The 19,398-nt window shown below is 43.6% G+C and overlaps 1 protein-coding gene across 1 annotated transcript in view; it reads left to right on the forward strand.

Moving 5' to 3' along the window:
- Positions 1 to 19,398, forward strand: part of prss12 (serine protease 12) — a 150,568-nt gene that overhangs the window by 15,334 nt on the left and 115,836 nt on the right. The window contains exons 3-4 of the mRNA XM_059988513.1: positions 12,159 to 12,337; positions 14,235 to 14,385. Of these exons, the coding sequence (XP_059844496.1) occupies positions 12,159 to 12,337; positions 14,235 to 14,385 (330 nt within the window). The remainder of the gene's footprint in view (positions 1 to 12,158; positions 12,338 to 14,234; positions 14,386 to 19,398) is intronic.

Below are 19,398 nucleotides of genomic sequence, written 5' to 3' on the forward strand. Positions count from 1 at the left end.
ACTGGCAAAGGAGGAGTTCAAGAGGATGGAGGAATCCGGCGGTCCGACAGCCCATGGGCCTCCCCCCTGCACATGGTGCCCAAAGCGACAGGGGGCTGGAGACCATGTGGCGACTACCGCAGGCTGAACGAGGCTACCACACCGGACTGCTACCCTGTGCCGCACATTCAGGACTTTGCAGCAAACCTGCACGGTGCACAGATCTTCTCCAAGGTAGACCTCATCCGAGGGTACCATCAAATCCTGATGCATCCGGACGACATCCCCTAGACGGCTCTCATCACCCCATTTGGCCTTTTCGAGTTCCTCCGCATGCCGTTCGGCCTGAAGAATGCCGCACAGACGTTCCAGCAGTTAATGGATGCAGTGGGACGGGACCTGGACTTCACGTTCATCTATTTGGACGACATCCTCATAGCCAGCAGCAGTCGTCAGGAGCATCTGTCCCACCTTCGTCAACTCTGCGCCCGACTGAGTGAGTACGGTCTAACAATCAACCCCGCCAAATGCCAGTTTGGGCTCAACACCATTGACTTCCTGGGCCACAGGATTACTAAAGACGGGGCAACCCCTCTGCCCGCTAAGGTAGATGCGGTCCGCCACTTCCCCCGACCCACCACGATCAAAGGCCTTCAGGAATTCATAGGTATGGTCAATTTCTACCACTGCTTCCTCCCTTCAGCTGCCCGGATCATGCGCCCCCTATTCGCCCTGCTGTCCGGTCCGGGCAAGGACATTACCTGGGATGAGGAGTCCGCCGCCGCTTTCGTTCAAATGAAGGAAGCTTTGGCGAACGCCGCGATGCTAGTGCACCCCAGAATGGACGTCCCTACCGCCCTCACAGTCGACGCATCTAACACGGCAGTCAATGGGGTACTGGAGCAACTCATCGCGAGTCGCTGGCAACCCCTGGCGTTTTTCAGCAAACACCTGTGGCCACCCGAGCTCAAATACAGTGCTTTCAACCGGGAACTGTTGGCGCTCTACCTGGCAATCCGGCATTTCAGGTACTTCCTAGAAGGTCGGCCCTTCAGCGCGTTCATGGACCACAAACCGCTTACCTTTGCGTTTACGAAAGCGTCCGACCCCTGGTCATCCCGCCAGCAACGCCACCTGTCCTACATCTCTGAATACACGACGGATGTCCGGCACGTCTCGGATAAGGACAATGTCGTGGCGGATGCGCTCTCTCACCCTACCATTCATGCCCTTTCCCAAGGGATAGACTTTGAGGCACTGGCAGAGGCGCAGCAGGCGGATGAGGAGATTCCGAGTTACAGAACCGCAGTCTCCGGTTTGCAGCTCCAGGACCTCCCCATAGGCCCAGGTGAGAGGACCCTACTCTGTGACGTCGCCACCGGCCAGCCCCGTCCGGTCGTCCCGACACCTTGGCAACGCTTTTTCGACTCCATTCATAACTTGGCGCATCCCTCCATCCGGACAACTGTCCGGATGGTTTCCAGCAGGTTCGTTTGGCACGGATTCCGCAAGCAGGTCAGTGAATGGGCCAAAACATGCATGCACTGCCAGACGGCCAAGGTGCAGCGGCACACCAAAGCCCCACTGCAGCAGTTCCACCCCGCCCACCGGCATTTCGATCACATTCATGTAGATATTGTGGGCCACCTGCCAGTGTCACGCAGAGCGCGGCACCTCCTGACTATCGTGGACCGGTTCACAAGATGGCCAGAGGCGGTCCCGCTCACCGTCACCACCTCCGAATCTTGCGCCCAAGCCCTGATCGCCACCTGGGTATCTCGCTTTGGTGTACCAGCCCACATTACCTCCGACAGAGGTGCCCAGTTCACCTCCAGCCTGTGGTCAGCTATGGCCAGCCTTTTGGGGACTCAGCTGCACCACACAACTGCCTACCACCCACAGTCGAACGGCCTGGTGGAGCGTTTCCACCGTCACCTGAAGTCGGCTCTCATGGCCTGCCTGCGAGGAGCCAACTGGGCGGACGAGCTTCCCTGGGTCATGCTCGGAATCCGCACGGCGCCCAAAGATAATCTGCACGCCTCGTCGGCTGAGTTGGTGTACAATGGTCGTCCCCGGGGAGTTCATACCAGCCCCAAGGGGGCACAAGGAAGAACCCGCAGCAGTCCTGGGCAGACTACGTGAGAAGCTCGGTAACCTGGCCCCCATACCCACTTCACAGCATGGGCGGCACCCGACCTGCGTACCCAAAGACCTGCAGAACTGTAAGTTTGTGTTTGTACGAAGAGGCGGGCATCGGCCACCGCTGCAACGGCCCTACGAGGGGCTGTTTACGGTGCTCCGGAACAATGGGTCCACGTTCGTGCTGGACGTTGGGGGGAGAGAGGAGGTTTTCACAGTGGACTGACTCAAACCGGCCCATGTGGATCTGGTGCAACCGGTCGAGTTTCCAGCACCGCGGCGCAGAGGCCGACCTCCCAAGCAGGTTCCGGCCCAGACTGTGGACATTGGGGGGTGTATCGTCGGTTCTGGGGGGGGTTATGTGGCCACCCATTTCCTGGCACATCCGAACCGGCTCACAATTAGATAGCCTATGGGGGTTTGCGAGCACAGAGCTTTGGAGCCTCTGCGCCACGGGGGGCAGGTTGAGGGAGGCTTAAAAGCAAGGCTGGGTATTTCGAATAAAGCTTTTTCTTCGACTGCAGTTACCGACTCCGTGTCGTAATTTTAGCGCCGCGTGTAGCACCGCTACATTATAATAAATAAAAGCATTCTGTTAGCTTTAGCCTTTTCTGTATCATGCGTGAAGGCACCAAGACCCCTCTGCTTTTCAATTTCTTGCCATTTTGACAAAATGTGTTTTTTATACTTCCTACCAAAATAGGGAAATTCACATTTTCCTATTTTGTACTATGAACTAGCCACTATGTATATCCGGTAGTAACCTTCTGTGCAAGAAGAAGGCCTATCAATCCTGTTTCCCCTCTCCTTGCTTCCTTGTGCCCAGCATCTCATTCTCTCTCACACAGGAAGAAGGCCTATCAATCCTGTTTCCCCTCTCCTTACTTCCTTGTGCCCAGCATCTCATTCTCTCTCACACAGGAAGAAGGCCTATCAATCCTGTTTCCCCTCTCCTTACTTCCTTGTGCCCAGCATCTCATTCTCTCTCACACAAGAATTGCTTTAATTGCTTTTAATGTTAACCTACATTAAAGGTAATTCACAGTGGCCAATCAACCTAGCAGCACATCTTTGATACACAAGAGGAAACTGGAAAACCAGAGGCAGCCCCTACTTGCCTTACTCTTGTATAAATGATCATTCTAAATAAAAAATCCTATCAGTTCCTACATTTATTTTCAGAGACAAGCTGTCATTCAGGCAGACTCTGGCAAGTACAGGGATGGAAGGAAAGAGCATGCCGAAAATATTTTACGTTATTTGATATATTACATAATGTTCCTTTGATCACCAGGATGAAGTAAATATATATTGTATGTTCAGAAATTACTTGATTAGCATTTACGCATTACACACTTTTGATTTATGAAATTGACTCCAAAAAATCAGACACTGCAGCTTCAGTGAGCTAGCTTTCAAACTTCTCGGCAATGAACACAAGCTTGTGTAACATACAACAGATGTCCTTCAGGAAACACCGACCAAAAAGATAGTCTTTCTGATTGGAGAATGGATATGCTTTCCAAAAATGGTCTATCTTTCTGACTGTAGCAATGACGGATAATGGTTACTACAAGGCCTGTCCTCTGATTTCATACTTAAATGATTATCACAGTTAATGTAATGGCAGTGAGCTAGCGTTCAATATCCTGGACAAAAATTGAATCAAGTGAAAGGTTTTAGGGCCCTATCAAATTGGGAGATTACAGAACTAAGGATTGACAGCTTTATGGAAACCTTGCTAGTTACTCAGGAAGTAACAGATCAAGCCCTGTTCCTGCCTTCTTTCAGCTTTAGGCTCTAGGGTTGAACCATAGAACACTACAGCACAGAAACAGGCCTTTTGGCCCGTCTTGGCTGTGCCGAACCATTTTTCTGCTTAGTCCCACTGACCTGCACCTGGCCCATATCCCTCCATACACCTCTCATCCATGTACCTGTCCAAGTTTTTCTTAAATGTTAAGAAAAGCCCACATTTACAACTTCATCTGGCAGCTCATTCCACACTCCCACCACTCTCTATGTGAAGAAGTCCCCCCTAATGTTCCCTTTAACCCATGTCCTCTGGTTTTTTTCTCCCCTAGCCTCAGTGAAAAAAGTCTGCTTGCATTCACTCTATCTATACCCATCATAATTTTATACACCTCTATCAAATCTCCCCTCATTCCTCTACACTCCAGGGAATAAAGTCCTAACCTATTCAACCTTTCTCTGTAACTCAGTTTCTCAAGTCTGGCAACACCCTTGTAAACCTTCTCTGCACTCTTTCAACCTTATTAATATCCTTGCTGTAATTCCTATGGCCTAGGTACACAAAGAAATGATGAAACTACCATGGAAACTGTTGGGTGACATCCTGCCCCCTGTGCCAATCCTCACTTCTCTGGTAATTTAACAGAGAGTGAGGAGGAAAATTTCTTTTGAATAGGAAGGCTTTTAGTCAAGTAGAAGTGACTAAGAAAACTATCATCAGAATCTAAACACAAAAATACAACTGTGGATGCTGTGGATCAAAGAATACGTACACAACGCTGGAAGAACTCAACAGGTTAGGCAGCATCCATGAGAAAAGAGTAGCCAACGTCTCGGGCCGAGACCCTTCATCAGGAATGGGGGGGAAGAGAGGGCCGAAGCCCAGTAATAGAGATAGGGGAGGGGGTAGGGCCTAGAGGCGCCAGGTGGAAAACCAGTCAGAAGAAAGATGAATGAAGGAGGGGGAGGGGATAAGCATGAAAGAACTGTACAGATAAAGAAGCAGAAAGTTGAAAGGGGAGAGAGGCAGAGAGGGACCTGGGATAGGGGAAGGGGGAGGGGGAGGGAATTACTGGAAATTGGAGAATTCGATGTTCATACCACCAGGCTGGAGGCTACCCAGACGGTAGATGAGGTGTTGCTCCTCCAACCTGAGTTTGGCCTCATCATGGCAGTAGAGGAGGCCACGTATGGGCATATCTAGATGGGAATGAGAGGCAGAGTTGAAGTGGGTGGCAACTGGGAGGTCCTGTCTATTGTGACGGATGGAGCAGAGGTGCTCGACGAAGCGGTCCCCCAATCTGCGTCGGGTCTCGCCGTTGTAGAGGAGGTCGCACCGGGAGCACCGGATGCAATAGACGACTCCAGCAGACTCGCAGGTGAAGTGTTGCCTCACCCGGAAGGACTGTCTGGGGCCCGGAATGGTGGTAAGGGGGGAGGTGTGGGGACAGGTGTAGCATTTGCGCTTGCAGGGCTAAGTGCCAGGTGGGAGTTCTGTGGGGAGGGACGTGTGGACCAGGTAGTCGCGGAGGGAATGATCCCTGCAAAAAGCTGAGAAGGGCAAGATGTGTTTGGTGGTGTGGTCCTTCCAGGTGAGGCAACACTTCACCTGCGAGTCTGCTGGAGTCGTCCATTGCATCCGGTGCTCCCGGTGCGGCCTCCGTCCGTCACAACAGACAGGACCTCCAGGTTGCCACCCACTTCAACTCCGCCTCTCATTCCCATCTAGATATGCCCATATCTCTCCCCTTTCAACTTTCTGCTTCTTTATCTCTACAGTTCTTTCATGCTTATCCCCTCCCCCTCCCCCCTTTATCTTTTCTCTGATTGGTTTTCCACCTGGCGCCTCTAGGCCCTGCCCCCTCCCCTATCTCTATTACTGGGCTCCGGCCCTCTCTTGCCCCCCATTCCTAATGAAGGGTCTCGGCCCAAAACGTTGGCTACTCTTTTCTCACGGATGCTGCCTGGCCTGCTGAGTTCTTCCAGCATTGTGTACGTATTCTTCTATCATCAAAATCTATCGTCTGAAAAGTTGCGAGCTGTAGTTACCGTGTGAAATTGGTGAACTTGCTCTGGAGTTGAAGTGCGTAAGCATTAATTAATAGATCTTTCTGCATAATTAAGAAAAAATGACTTATATTTACATCAAGTTTTTCCTGTCGTAATATCTGGAAACAACTCATGACCAGTGGGAAATAGAACCAATTTTCCATGAAGGTATGCAAAGTACAAAGTCCCACAGTTGATGTGGTTGAAGGAACATGTCCATCTGAGAATTTCCTTCCATTGTTTATGCATGCATTGAGAAAGGAGAAAACCATCTCCGGGGTTCTGTTCCTGATGTTATCCAATAACCACAAGTGCTTTGTGAAGAACTAGGGGGAGGATTTGTATACATTTCTGAAAGTGAAAAGAATTGGCAAGAATTACTTTTATTAACTATACCTAAATGCTCTTGAAAAATTGTTGGAGAGTTCTTTTCTCAGCAACTGTTTGGTTTGTCAGGTCATTTCAGTATTAACATTTCTGCAAGTTTCAGATTACATAAAGACCAGACTGAGCATTTATGAGAAAAAGATAGCTTCAAGGTCTTTAACATTGACTATTTGATTTTTTTTTCAGATTTGATTATTTAGGTAAATTTAAATTCCACATTTACCATGGTGTAATTTCAATTCATTTCAGTATCATTAATCCAGGCCTCTGGATGGTTGGTCCAAGTAGATTAATCCTATGATATCAGAGGGCTGATGGCACAAAGAAAACTGTATTGTAGCAAGGGTTCCCATTTTCACAAGTAAAGAAGATATTATAAAATAAAGTTCAAAAAAAAGTTCATTGAATTTAAATTTGACAATAGTGTAGAATGTAAGCTATAGAGTCAATCACTGGATAATAAGTTCTTCATGAAAATGAACATGTAGAATGGTGGTTAAATAGTAGTGGGGCCGACATTATGGCACGTGGTGGTCATTGCGATGCTACCACAGCTTGGAGTATTCCAGAGTTCAGAGTTCACTTCCGATGCCATTCCATAAAGAGGCTCTGTGTATCCTCATCGTGGAATGTGTGGGTTTTCCTTGGGCACCAGTTTCCTCCCACACTCCAGTTTCCTCCCACAGTCCAAAGATATACTGAGTAGGTTAATTGGTCATTGTAAATTGCCCCATGATTAGGTTAGGGGTAATCGGGGTTGTGGTGTCACTGGGTAGTGTGGCTTAAAGGGCCTACTCTGTGCTCTATCATTAAATAAATAAAGTCTTTTTGATTTCTATGTGGGGAAAAAGGTAATCAGAGAAGTACAGAATCAAGTGTTTGTGTTTTCTTACTGTGTGCTATATCCCCTAACTCAGTAGCATGCTCAGGTGCCCAGACAGTCAAAGCTGATATCGGTGTCAAAGCTGATAAGCAATATGTTTTAGAATGTAACATTCATGATTTTGCATTACACATGCATGGCTCACACTCAACCAGAAATGATATTACTGTACATGGGAGTCCACCTTCATGAGTATCAGTAAGAAGGGACCTGCAGAGCAGAAGCCTAGGACCCCACTTTAGATAATGGTGCGGTGTTTCTGTCCCTGCTCAATCAGACTGCAAGCCTCAGCTCCCTTCTCAAATCTGATCATTACTACAAACCTTTCACACATTGTGATACCCACATTGCCCTAACCTGACCTTTGACATCTGAGATGATAGAGTCACCTTCATTTTCTACAACTCATCAAATTGCACAACACCTGACTATCAATACAAAGCCTTTCACTATATAACTTTTCAAATTATGTGTATGCAGTTACGGTGAAGGATAGATGTCAAAGTATAGGAAACATGATTTACTCTATCATAGCTAAAAAGATCTTTAAAAAGTTTGTGATGTAGAAATTGGCACTGAAATTTTATGGATAAGAGAGTTTTCAAAATTCTGAAAAGCCAGATGCAATGAAGTTTTGTTTTCAGTCTGCCCACTGATAATATGGGTAATTGATTGGCATGCTATAACTGGGAAGAAGCGTAATGAAAAATATTATTCCACATGTGGTATAAAACATTTTTATTTAAGATTCAGCGCTTTTGCTTAAGGTTAGGATTGGAAATATATCAATTTATTATTTGCCAATCACACACCAATGATTGCCATTGACAGCAGGCAGCAAAGTTAATGGTGCATAGAACACACAGCAGCCGGCACAAGTACCGGCCCTTTGGCCCATGATTTGTGCTAATTAAACACTTTACTAAATCTATTCCTTCTGCCTACACAATGTCCCTCCATTCCGTGCACATTCACGTGACTATCTGAGATACAAGATACATAATATAAAAACATGGCTAATATTTATGTTTCAATATAATTTTAAAACTTCAATTCTAATTCTAAGGTGATAATTTGGGACCCATTTGGAAATGGAAATGCTAAAATGTTAAGTGACTAGAGAGATTTTTAAAAATAATTTAACAACATCTTTATTTGAAGTTTCCAACTGAAGCATCATCTTCTTGCATCCCTTGAAATAAAAGCTTTAGAAATCAAGGCATGACAATGTGATAAATGAAAACAAACAATATTCATTAGAAGTCAAAAAACATGAAGAATTAATCAAATTCTTGCCATCTGCTTTTAAATTGGATTAAGACCTATCCAGGAACTGTGGACATCTATGTCAGGAGCAGAAATCACATTGATCAGAATCAACAACCTGAACAAAATACCTGACCTGAACTCCAACACAATCAGCACCTGTGAATACTCTCTTGTTTCTCTGTCAGCAGAGAAGCACAGCTAGTCTGCTGAGATGACCAGGAGATCCAGGAGTTCATTAATTGCAAACTTTTCTTGGATTGGAGGCTCCATCTTGTCCCAAGGGAAAAGAAGCAGCTTCATAGGCCACCAACAAATCTGTGACCTAATGAACAGATATTGGGAGGAAAGCATACTGATGGTTCAGCAACCCTGATGACTGAGGCATGCACAACTTCTTCTCTGTTGCCAAGGCTATCTATAAGAGTTCATCAGCATAGAAGCAGGTCCTGATGAAGGGTCTCAACCTGAAACATCAACTGTTTATTCCCATCCTGCTGGACCTGCTGAACTCCTCTAGCACGTTATGTGCATTGCTCCTTCGGCTAACTTATTCATGTGATCAAGATGCCTGTCTGAGATAGTCCCATTTGCCCCTTGTCCCTCAAAACATTTTTTATTGATGGTCAATAAAAATACAGAGGAAGTCAGCTCCGCCAAAAAGTAAAGCATTTCTGAAGTGTGAATCTGTCCTTGACCCGTGTGCCCACAACAAAGCTCTGGATCAAGTCTCTTCACCATTCCAAACTAACAAGAAGTCAAATGGACCAGCACTTTTTCTTTCCCTCCTTCTTTCATTATATCTGCCAAAGGCTGGCTTGCATCAGCACTTCGGTCTTTCAGCCATCGTAGTCAGGCTAGTCGGTCATCCACGTTCATCGTAGTACAGCAACTCCTTGTACTCTGCCACTGTCACTGTTGATCTACTGAAATTAACTGGGCAAAGTGTTTCTCTGGGAGCTTGGTTTCTCTGTGAGGAAGAGAATCTGGCTGCTTCTCTTATTTAATGCAAGCATCCCCTTGCCACTGCATTGGGACTGGGTCATTGAGGATGACAAGGAGTAGCCAGAGACCCTACCTCAAGGCAGCACCAAGCCTGCAATAAAAGTTAATTGTTTACTCTTTCCCTAAATGCTGCCTGGCCTGTTGAGTTCCTCCAGCATTTTGTGTATGTTGCTTTGGATTTCCAGTATCTCCAGATTTTCTCGTGTCCAGAATTTGTAATGCCTTGTATTTCACCACAGCTGCTGTCTATTAATCTTAGCTTGTGAGTGTAAAGATTAAAATGAAATTGTTAACTTTAGTGGTGATTTGTCTTTCTGTTTTTTTCAGATGAGGTAATATTTTCATTTACTCTGCAGATTGAGTCCCTTATCATCCAAAAATCCAAAATGTTTATGAACACTGATATGATGCTACTATTGGAAAATTGCGCAAGGCACTGGGGAGGCTCCCAGGGAATGCACAGGTCTCTGCGCACCACAGACAGTCCATAGAAGTAACTTCACATACGCAGCACTCACTGTAATTACCCTGTGTTTTGCCCTTATTCTGTGCTGTGCAGCTGTTGTTGAAAATGTCAGAAAGGCCTGCAGTTACACCAATGGGTAATAGTCAAAAGAAAAAAGAGGAATCCTTCATGTTTATCTATAGCACAGAATGTCGAGTTGTTGGAAAAACTTGACAGCTGTGTAAGTGTGAAGCATCTGAGAGAGGAGTATCATGTCAGAATGATCAACATCTATAATCTGAAGAAACAGAAGGACAAACTGTTAAAGTTTAAAGTAATGAGCAGAGGTTAATGGAAAATAGAAAACCATTGCATTTCTTCCCAAGGAGCTTACGAAGATTCAGCATGACATCTAAAACTTGATGAACTTCTATAGATGTGTAGTGGAGAGTATATCAACTGGCAGAGAAACACCAATGCCCTTGAACAGAAAATCCTACAGAAAAGATATGAATACAGCCCAGTCTACCACGGGTACAGCCTTCTCCACCATTGAGCATATCTGCATGAAATGCTGTCACAGGAAAGCAACATGCATTATCAGGGACAACACCCAGGAACTGCTCTCTTCTTGCTGCTGCCATCAGGAAGAAAGTGTAGGAGCCTCAGGACTCACACCTCCAGGTTCATGAACAGTTGTTATTCCTCAAGCATCAGGTACTTGAACCAAAGAGGATAACTTCACTCAACTTCACCTACCCCATTACTGAAATGTTTCCATAACCTATGGACTCACTTTTAAGGACTCTTCATCTCATGTTCTCAATGTTTATTGCTTATTTGTTATTATTATTTATATTCCTTTGTGTTTTCAAATTTTGCACACTGAATGCCCAAGTTGGTGTTGTCTTTTATTGATTCGGTTATTATTATTATTCTATAGATTTATTGAGTACACCCACAACAAAATAAATCTCAGGGTTGTAAATGGTGATACATACAGTATATACTTTGTTAATAAATTTGCTATGAACTTTGACCTTGAAAAATTTTGAAGTTTTTAGTTTTCATTACATTTACCTGTAATTAAATTCAATCTTTTGTTCTTATACCTTATACCTTGTATAAACCTAAAAAAAGTAAAATATAAATACAGTGCATTGTAACCTTATAATCAAAATATGGCAAAGGCTGAAAGCCTGCCATAGTTTGTTGTTAAACAGCTAATTCAGGTATCCTGCCAACACTTTTTTTACGCTGCAAACATTACCTTTTTATTATATTTTTAATTATATTTATGTATATTATGTGAAAGAATAAGACTGCTTACCGGTAGAATATAAATTTAGAAGTCAGGAAAATTGGTGACGTTCTCCTAGGCAGCCAAGGTATTGATAGTCTATCTTTCAGTGGTTTAATGTACACAACACATTATTGTTTTGGGACAAAACTATTAAAACTGTTATGCAAAACTATCTTCAGAGTTTATGTATAAGCTTTATATGTAATGTAAATGGTTTTTGTGTTTAAATGGGGGGGGGGGGGGTCCCATCCCAAGCTATCTCATATATATACGTAGATGCGAATGTTCCAAAATCCGAAATCCAAAACACTTTTGGCTCCAAGCATTTTGGATAAGGGGTTTTCAACTTACTGTACTTATTTATTCTTGTTTAATCATTTTCACATTCCTTTGGTTCTGCACATCTAATTGTAATTTAAAGTTATTAAAAGTAGAAAGTGCTCAACAGGGCAGAGATGAAAGGGAAGTACTCCAGGGCATTTCATCAGTAAAGTTGTGTGTTGTATGCTGCATTTGCTTCATCATCCTTTGTAAGCATTGATCCCACTTTCTCATGCCCTTGCAAGAAAGACAATAAATTTCACATCAGTTATGACAGTGATAATGAACCTGATTCTGATTGATATGAGTGATGGGTCCAGTTTCTTGTGATGGGCTGATTGGTGCATCAGTTCTTCTTTTGTAAAAGCCTTTTGCAACTCCTTTTCTTCTGAAGGTAAGGTATATTTGGGCTGTGAAGACTAAGCCTGTTAGGGCTTTCTCATACCAAATGAACCATGGAATTTGGGAATAATGCTCCAAAGTTTATTGAGTTAGACAGTTTGAAACTTGTATGCAAATTCAGACTCCTTATTAAAGCCACACTGATAGTATGCACTAATCTATTTAGGTGATGTTATTTGAATGGTTGTTCACATGTCAATAACTTTGTATCTTTTCATTCTGTTCAGTCAAACTGGCAAAGCCAGTCAGATCATCCTTTCTGGCTTGGCAATGGCTCCCATTCACTGGAGTAACATCCAGTGCCGGGGTGATGAACACAGTATATTTGAGTGTTCAAAGGAGACCAGGAAGCATGGCAACTGCCTCTACAAACGGGTGGCTGTGGCTACTTGTTACCCTCCCAAAGGTAAGCAAGTACAGTATTTGTGAGCTCACTTAATGATCAGTTCCAATAAATTTTCAGAAAAATATCACCCTATGCTCTAATACTTAAGTGGCCAAAATATAGACAAGATCAAAATGATCTCTGCATCTTTTTATATCCAATTACTCATTGATGACATTGCTGGGAATTAGAACACATTTCCATTACAGTGGATTCTGATTAATTGGGCCATCAGATAATTGCACCAGCCACTTATTTAGGACAACACTTAAAGTTGTTCCAAACTAATTAAAACCAGTCAAGAAGATTGCCAGGATTCCCTTTGTTTATTTGGGACACAATGCTGCTTAATTGGTGCGGGAGACTGTTGCTGAACTGTTGAATCTATGGAATGCTCTGCCTCAGAAGCCAGTGGAGGCCATTTCTCTGGATGCTTTCAAGAAAGAGTTAGATAGAGCTCTTAAAGATAGCAGAGTCAAGGGATATGGGGAGAAGTCAGGAACAGGGTACTGATTGTGGATGATCAGCAATGATCACATTGAATGGTTGTGCTGGCACAAAGAGCCAAATGGCCTACTCCTGCACCTAATGACTATTGTCTATATTGTCTATTGAACATTTTCTAGCTAGAGGCAGTCACGTGCACTTGTGTGGTTTTTAGAAGCTAACTGTGCTTAGAGTGAACAGTTAAATAGTGTCAGTTGCATGTGTTTGTGATTTTTGCCACTAATAGTTGGCAAGAAATAAGCAGTAAGCCGATTTAAAATTGTTTTACTCACTGGCAGTTTTGAGCATTCAGGCTGGGAAATGGCTGGGAGTGAAAATGTAATGGTTTCACTACTTGAACAAGTTAGGAGCTATGAAAAACTTGAAGATATCAACAGTCATCTTGAATGTTACAATGAAAATAAAGATTTGGAGGATGCAATGGTTGATAGCATTGCATGAAGGCAGTCCACCATCTGCACTAAGTATATGTGCTGATTTTGTTCTTTGTGTACACTGGATGAATACCTTCAATGATAACTATTAGGAACTAATATACAGTTTTGTAGTACTGTAGTAGTATTGGTAATGTTCTAATTTGTTCTGTATCACATTTACATAAGTAATCTTTTCACTCAGTTAAATGGTAGTTAGTCCTTTTAATACCTTTTTAACGATTTCCATGAAACTTCGGCTAATTAAAGCAGCAGCATAACTGGGACTAAGTGGACTAGTCCGGATGTGTTGCCATTCATCGGAGTCCACTGTATATCTAATCAAATTACTAAGCATTTTCCCCTGAGCAGCAAGAGTCTGCTCTGCTCACCCACTTTACAATTAAACGTTAATTTAGCTCTCATAAGCAACAGGCTGACTTCAGTAGAATTTAAAGAGCAAACACGAGGAAATCTGCAGACGCCGGAAATTCAAACAACAACCCACACAAAATGCTGGTGGAACACAGCAGGCCAGGCAGCATCTATAGGGAGAAGTGCTGTCGACGTTTCGGGCCGAGACCCTTCGTCAGGACTGATGAACTGACTGACGAAGATCAGTCCTGATGAAGGGTCTCGGCCCAAAACGTCGACAGCGCTTCTCCCTATAGACGCTGCCTGGTCTGCTGTGTTCCACCGGCATTTTGTGTGTGTTGTTGACTGACTTCAGTGTTCATTGTTTGCTTACTTACAGAAAGTTGCTACCAAATAAATGAAAAGTTAATGAAACATCTTTGAAAAGCTAAGCTTCATGCAGCTATGGACTTTACAGTGGGAAAATTAATTCATTTACTTAGTACAGACAGTTAAACCATGTTAAAGTACCTTACACCAATTTGTTTGTCTGTGAAGGTAAATCTTAGAACAGAAAGATTTTTATTTATTTATAAATGATAATACACTATGTATTAACAAAACATCTTTTGGTTTAACTTTAGCAGCTGTATTTGTTCCAATCCGACTGGTTGGTGGCAGCTCCGAATACGAAGGCCGGGTGGAAGTCTATCGTTCTGGGCAATGGGGAACTGTGTGTGATGACCACTGGGATGAGGCAGATGCTGAAGTTGTCTGCAGACAATTAGGCATAAGGTTGGTGAGATTTCACTGCTGTAATTAGATTATGATTAAAAGGGAAAGGATGATTCAGTTCAAAGTCACTGGACAACTCTGCATTAATGTCCTGATTTATATTTCCTATTGACTTAGAAGTACTAGAAGCACCTGATGAAAGGCAATGATGGCACATGACCTTAAAGGGTGGGGATGATAGCAGAGCAGAGATGGCTGAAATTTCTGGGAATAGTTCACAAGTCGCAGGATAGATATGTCCCACACAGGAAAAAGTTTTCAAATGGCAGGAGTAGGCAACAGCGGCTGACAAGGGAAGTTAAGGGCTACATAAAAGCCAAGAAAAGGACATATAAGGTAGTCATATAAGGGTCTTTTAAGAGACTTTTGGACAGGTACATGGAGCTTGGAAAAATAGAGGGCTATGGGTGAGCCTAGTAATTTCTAAGGTAGGGACATGTTTGGCACAACTTTGTGGGCCAAAAAACCTGTATTATGCTGTAAGTTTTCTATGTTTCTAAAAGAGAATGGGAAGTTGGATGATTGGGAAGTTTTAAAAATCCAACAAAGGGTAACTAAAAAAGCTATAAGAAGAGAAAAGATGAGCGCAGACTGCCAATAATATAAAGCAGCATACCAGAAGTATTTTCAGTTATATAAAGAGTAAAAGAGCGGTGAGAGTTGATATTGGACCACTGGAAAATGACGCTGGTGAGGTAGTAATGGGGGACAAAAAGTGGCAGATGAACTGGAATTTAGAAGAATGTGGGGGGATCTCATTGAAATCTACTGAATGTTGAAAGGACTAGATAGGGTGGAGGTAGTGAAGGTGTTTCCTATGGTGGGGATATCCAGAACTAGAGGACACAGCCTCACAACTGAGGGGCGACCCTTTAGAACAGAGGTAAGGAGGACTTTTTTTAGCCAGTGAATAGTAAATCTGTAGAATGCTCTTCCACAGACTGTAGTGGAGGCCAAGTCTGTGGGTATGTTTAAGGCCAAAGTTGATCCAGGATCAGGCATGATGGAATGGCACAGCAGACTTGATGGGCTGAATGGCTTAATTCTGCTCCAATGTCCAATGGTCTTGTATGTTTTGTACACAATACTGAAGTAATATAGCACAATTCTTTAATGGGATATGTACTTGCTATCAACTCCAACAATTAATATGCACCTATCAAAGGCACCATGGTGGTATGGTGGTTAACACTATTATTACAGCGTCAGAATTCAGAGTTCAATTCCTGTGCCGTCTGTAAGGAATTTGTATCTTCTCCCTGTGAATGCATGAGTTTGCTCCGATGCTCCATTTCCTCCTGTAGTTCAAAGATGTACCAGTTAGTAGATGAATTGGTAATTGTAAATTGTCCTGTGATTAGGCTGGTGTTAAAGTAGTGGGTTGCTGGGCAGCTCGTTGGGCCAGAAGACCCTGTTCCATACTGTATCTCTTAAATACATACATACAGTACGTGTATAAATAAATAATCGACCCTAGGAAAATGGCATTGACTTCTTGAACTGCTGCAGTTTTTGTGATGAAAGTAATCCAAGATTGGTTTGTAAGGTCTTGTGGAAAATTGAATAGTGAGGAAGGAGTGATCATTTATTTCATAACAAGAAGTAAATTGAATTCTACAGATCCCATATTACCTGATGTAATGCACACCCTTTTCTGAAATTTATTCTTTCCAGCACTTTATTGTTTAATTGGAAGTCCAAAGGATGTAGTAATTAATTTCATGAGCTCCACTAAATGACTTCCCATCATCTTTGTGAATGAAGTAACAAAATAGAGTAACATTCTTACTTTCTTCTCTACTTAATGCAATGCACAGTATATGCAAAAGGCCACTGCTCACCTTCCACTATCACTAACCATTGCAGTTAGTTCTTTATTTTCCTGTTTTGGGCATATTAAAAAAAAAACAGCCGGAGTCGTGACTTATGTACAATGTCCTGGGTAAGTTACTCAAAATGGCCTCGTTGGTTTGTTACAAGTAGGAATGTTTCTTTGTCGGATAAGTGTTTCTCTCGCCGTTGTTTCACTTTAGAATGGCTGATATGGTAATTGACTTCATTTGTTAATCAATGGGGAATGTCATTGTGTCTTGTGATGCTGGGAACTTGGGGGAGGGGTTTTCGCGGGTTTTTTTGGGGAGGCCGAGGAAGACGCCGAGGAAGGTGGACGTGTGCTGGACTGCTTGTAAGACCACCGGGGTGGTCCCAGGTGCGACGGCCGGATGGGTCGATTGGTTCGTGGATTGAGCTCCAACGAGTGCACTAAACAGACTGAACTTTGATAAGTTGGCGCCTTTTGTTTTTTTTCCTTGTATATATATATATATTGTATTGCCTACTTTTTTTTAATTTTAGTAAACTCTTTAAAGTGTATTTCATAACGGTATTTGTTGTGGGTTTGATACTGTTGGTGGGCGCGAGGCATTAACTCGATTCTCACAGCACCTGTGTGTACGGGAGGTGGGTTGGAGAGTGGCTGGATTTCCTTTTTCCCCTAGACATATACCAGCCTGTGGGTAAGTGTTACACTTAGTTGGTTCAGTAGGTTTTATGCAATACTTGCTTCCTGAGAATGGTAATTTTTTTATTGAGCAAAAGCTGGGTGAAAGACATTGAGGAGGAAAGGTAATTTCCTGGCTTTCACTGGAGTGGGAGGAGTAGGAAATGACTACAGCAAGCACAGCTGAATGGAAGGAGCATTCCTGGCCTTTCTTTTCACTTCGGATTGATGGCTGGGCTTTCCAAAGATATGAGCACCCAGAAAAACATGGGTACAACTTCTCTTTTCTGTGTCCTGCTCTTCTATCACTATCCTGTCCATTCATGGTGAGAACTGTACCAAGATTTCTCTGAACCTTTATTTCACCTCCCGTGTAATTGCAATTTTTACACACAACAGGAATCCCAAAAATGCAGGCTAATGTCACAAGCACCCATGCAATATTATAGGTACCAACATAGAAATTAATTTCCATCATGAACTACAAGATCTTTCATTGGAAGAATGCCTGGGTCAGCTATTGGATCAATGTGCGTATGCTGCCCAGACAGAGAGCAGGCTGCTTTAATTATACGGCTGCAATGCAAAATGAAGATTAGTCTGTGTGTGACTCTAAACTGGCCTGCACAGTTTAACTTTTGACATCTCTGACATGGCATTAATCGAAGAACAATATAGACATTACTGCCTCCTTATACTAAAAATATGAAATTCTGTAGATGTTGGATATCCAAAGCAATAGACACAAAATGCTGGAGGAACTCAGCAGGTTAGGCAGCATCCATGGGAGTGAATGTTTTGGGCCAAGACCCTTCATCGGGATTGAAAAGGAAACGGGAAGATGCCAGAATAGGCGGGGGGGGGGGAAGAATGATAGCTGGAAGGTGATAGGTGAAACCGGGTGCATAGGAAAGGTAAAGGGCTGGAGAAGAAGAAATCTGATAAGGGAGGAGAGTGGACCATAAGAGAAAGGGAAGGCGGAGGGGCAACAGGGGGAGGTGATAGGTGGATGAGAAGAGGTAGCAGCCAGAGTAGGGAATAGACGAAGAGGGGAGGGGTCCGAATAGGAACTGGAACTTAAAGTTTGGCTACCAGGAAGTTCTGCTTTTGGTGGATGGATTGGAGGAGTTCAACGAAGCAGTCCCTCAGCTTATGTTGGGGTCTCACCAATGTAGTAGAGGTCGCATCATGTTCACCAGACTCAATCGATGACGCAGCAGATTTGCAGATGAAGTGTTGCCTCACCTGGAAGGGCTGTTTAGGGCCCTGACTGGAGGTGATGGAGGAGGTGACTAGGCAGGAGTAGTCCTTTGGCTGCTTAAATGCTGAGAGGGAGATGAGTGGAGAGGGACAAATGGACAAGGGAGTCATGGAGAGAGCAATCCTTGTGGAAAGCAGAGAGCGGAGGGAGTTACGTTTTGTGGTAGGATCTCTTTGGAGATGGCAGAAGTCGTGGAGGGTGATGTGTTGGATGTGGAGGCTCATGGGTGGTAGGTAAGGACAAGAGTAACTATCACTGTTATTGCAGTGGGAAGACGAAATGAGCACAGACATCTGGGAAACGGAGGAGATGTGAGTTAAGGCAGCATCAAACCTAAGGAACAGTTTTTAGGATTAAGGTTAGTTTAAATTGGCACAGGTACATTGAAACATATAGTAAAATGCATCAAATCAAATCAACGAGGATTGTGCTGGGCAACCTTCACGTGTCACCATGCTTCCAGTGCCTACATAGCAACCCACAAATCAGTAACCCTAACCATACGTTTTTGGAATGTGGGAGGAGACCAGAGCACCTGGACAAAACTCACAAGATCACAAGAACATGCAAACTTCTTATAGACAGTGGCAGGAATTGAACCCCAATCTTACAGATGGCTGCAGTAAAGCATTTCACTAACCACTACGCTACCTTTCTGTATAGCTGGATGGAAGTACATCCAAGAACTCCGACCTTCAAAGTTATCAAAGTTGTTACTTTTGCACCTCTGTCTCAAATTTCCCTGTCAATGAACCTAATAATGGAACAGGCAGTACAACTATACAAGGGCATGTAGCTGAGCATGTGAGGTAGAAGAAGAAGTCCTTAACTCCAAGTGGAGTCATTGGGACACCGTTGCGTACGGCGTCTTTTTTTAGCAGGTTTTCTTGTTTTTACGAGGCCGAGTTGCTAGCTCAGCACGGATGGAAAGCATACAAGGGGAGCATATGAAGACTGTGCATTATTTCATCAGACAATCATCATCATGTTCATAAATATTGAAGATCATACGTATACTTCATTGCATGGGAACCAACTACACTTTCCCCATTTCTCTGTCAACTCAATTACTATGCATGCTCTTTATTCCATGTGCTGTGATCAGCTATTTCCCTGATCAAGCAGGCTCTGAATAAGATTGAAATAACATGGAACTATAGTCAGTGGCCACTTTATTAGTAATACCTCTGCACCTGCTCGGTAATGAAAATAGCTAATCAGCCAATCTTGTGGCAATGACTGAATGCATAAA

The sequence above is a fragment of the Hypanus sabinus genome, chromosome 14 (genome assembly GCF_030144855.1).
Source record: "Hypanus sabinus isolate sHypSab1 chromosome 14, sHypSab1.hap1, whole genome shotgun sequence".
NCBI lineage: Eukaryota > Metazoa > Chordata > Chondrichthyes > Myliobatiformes > Dasyatidae > Hypanus > Hypanus sabinus.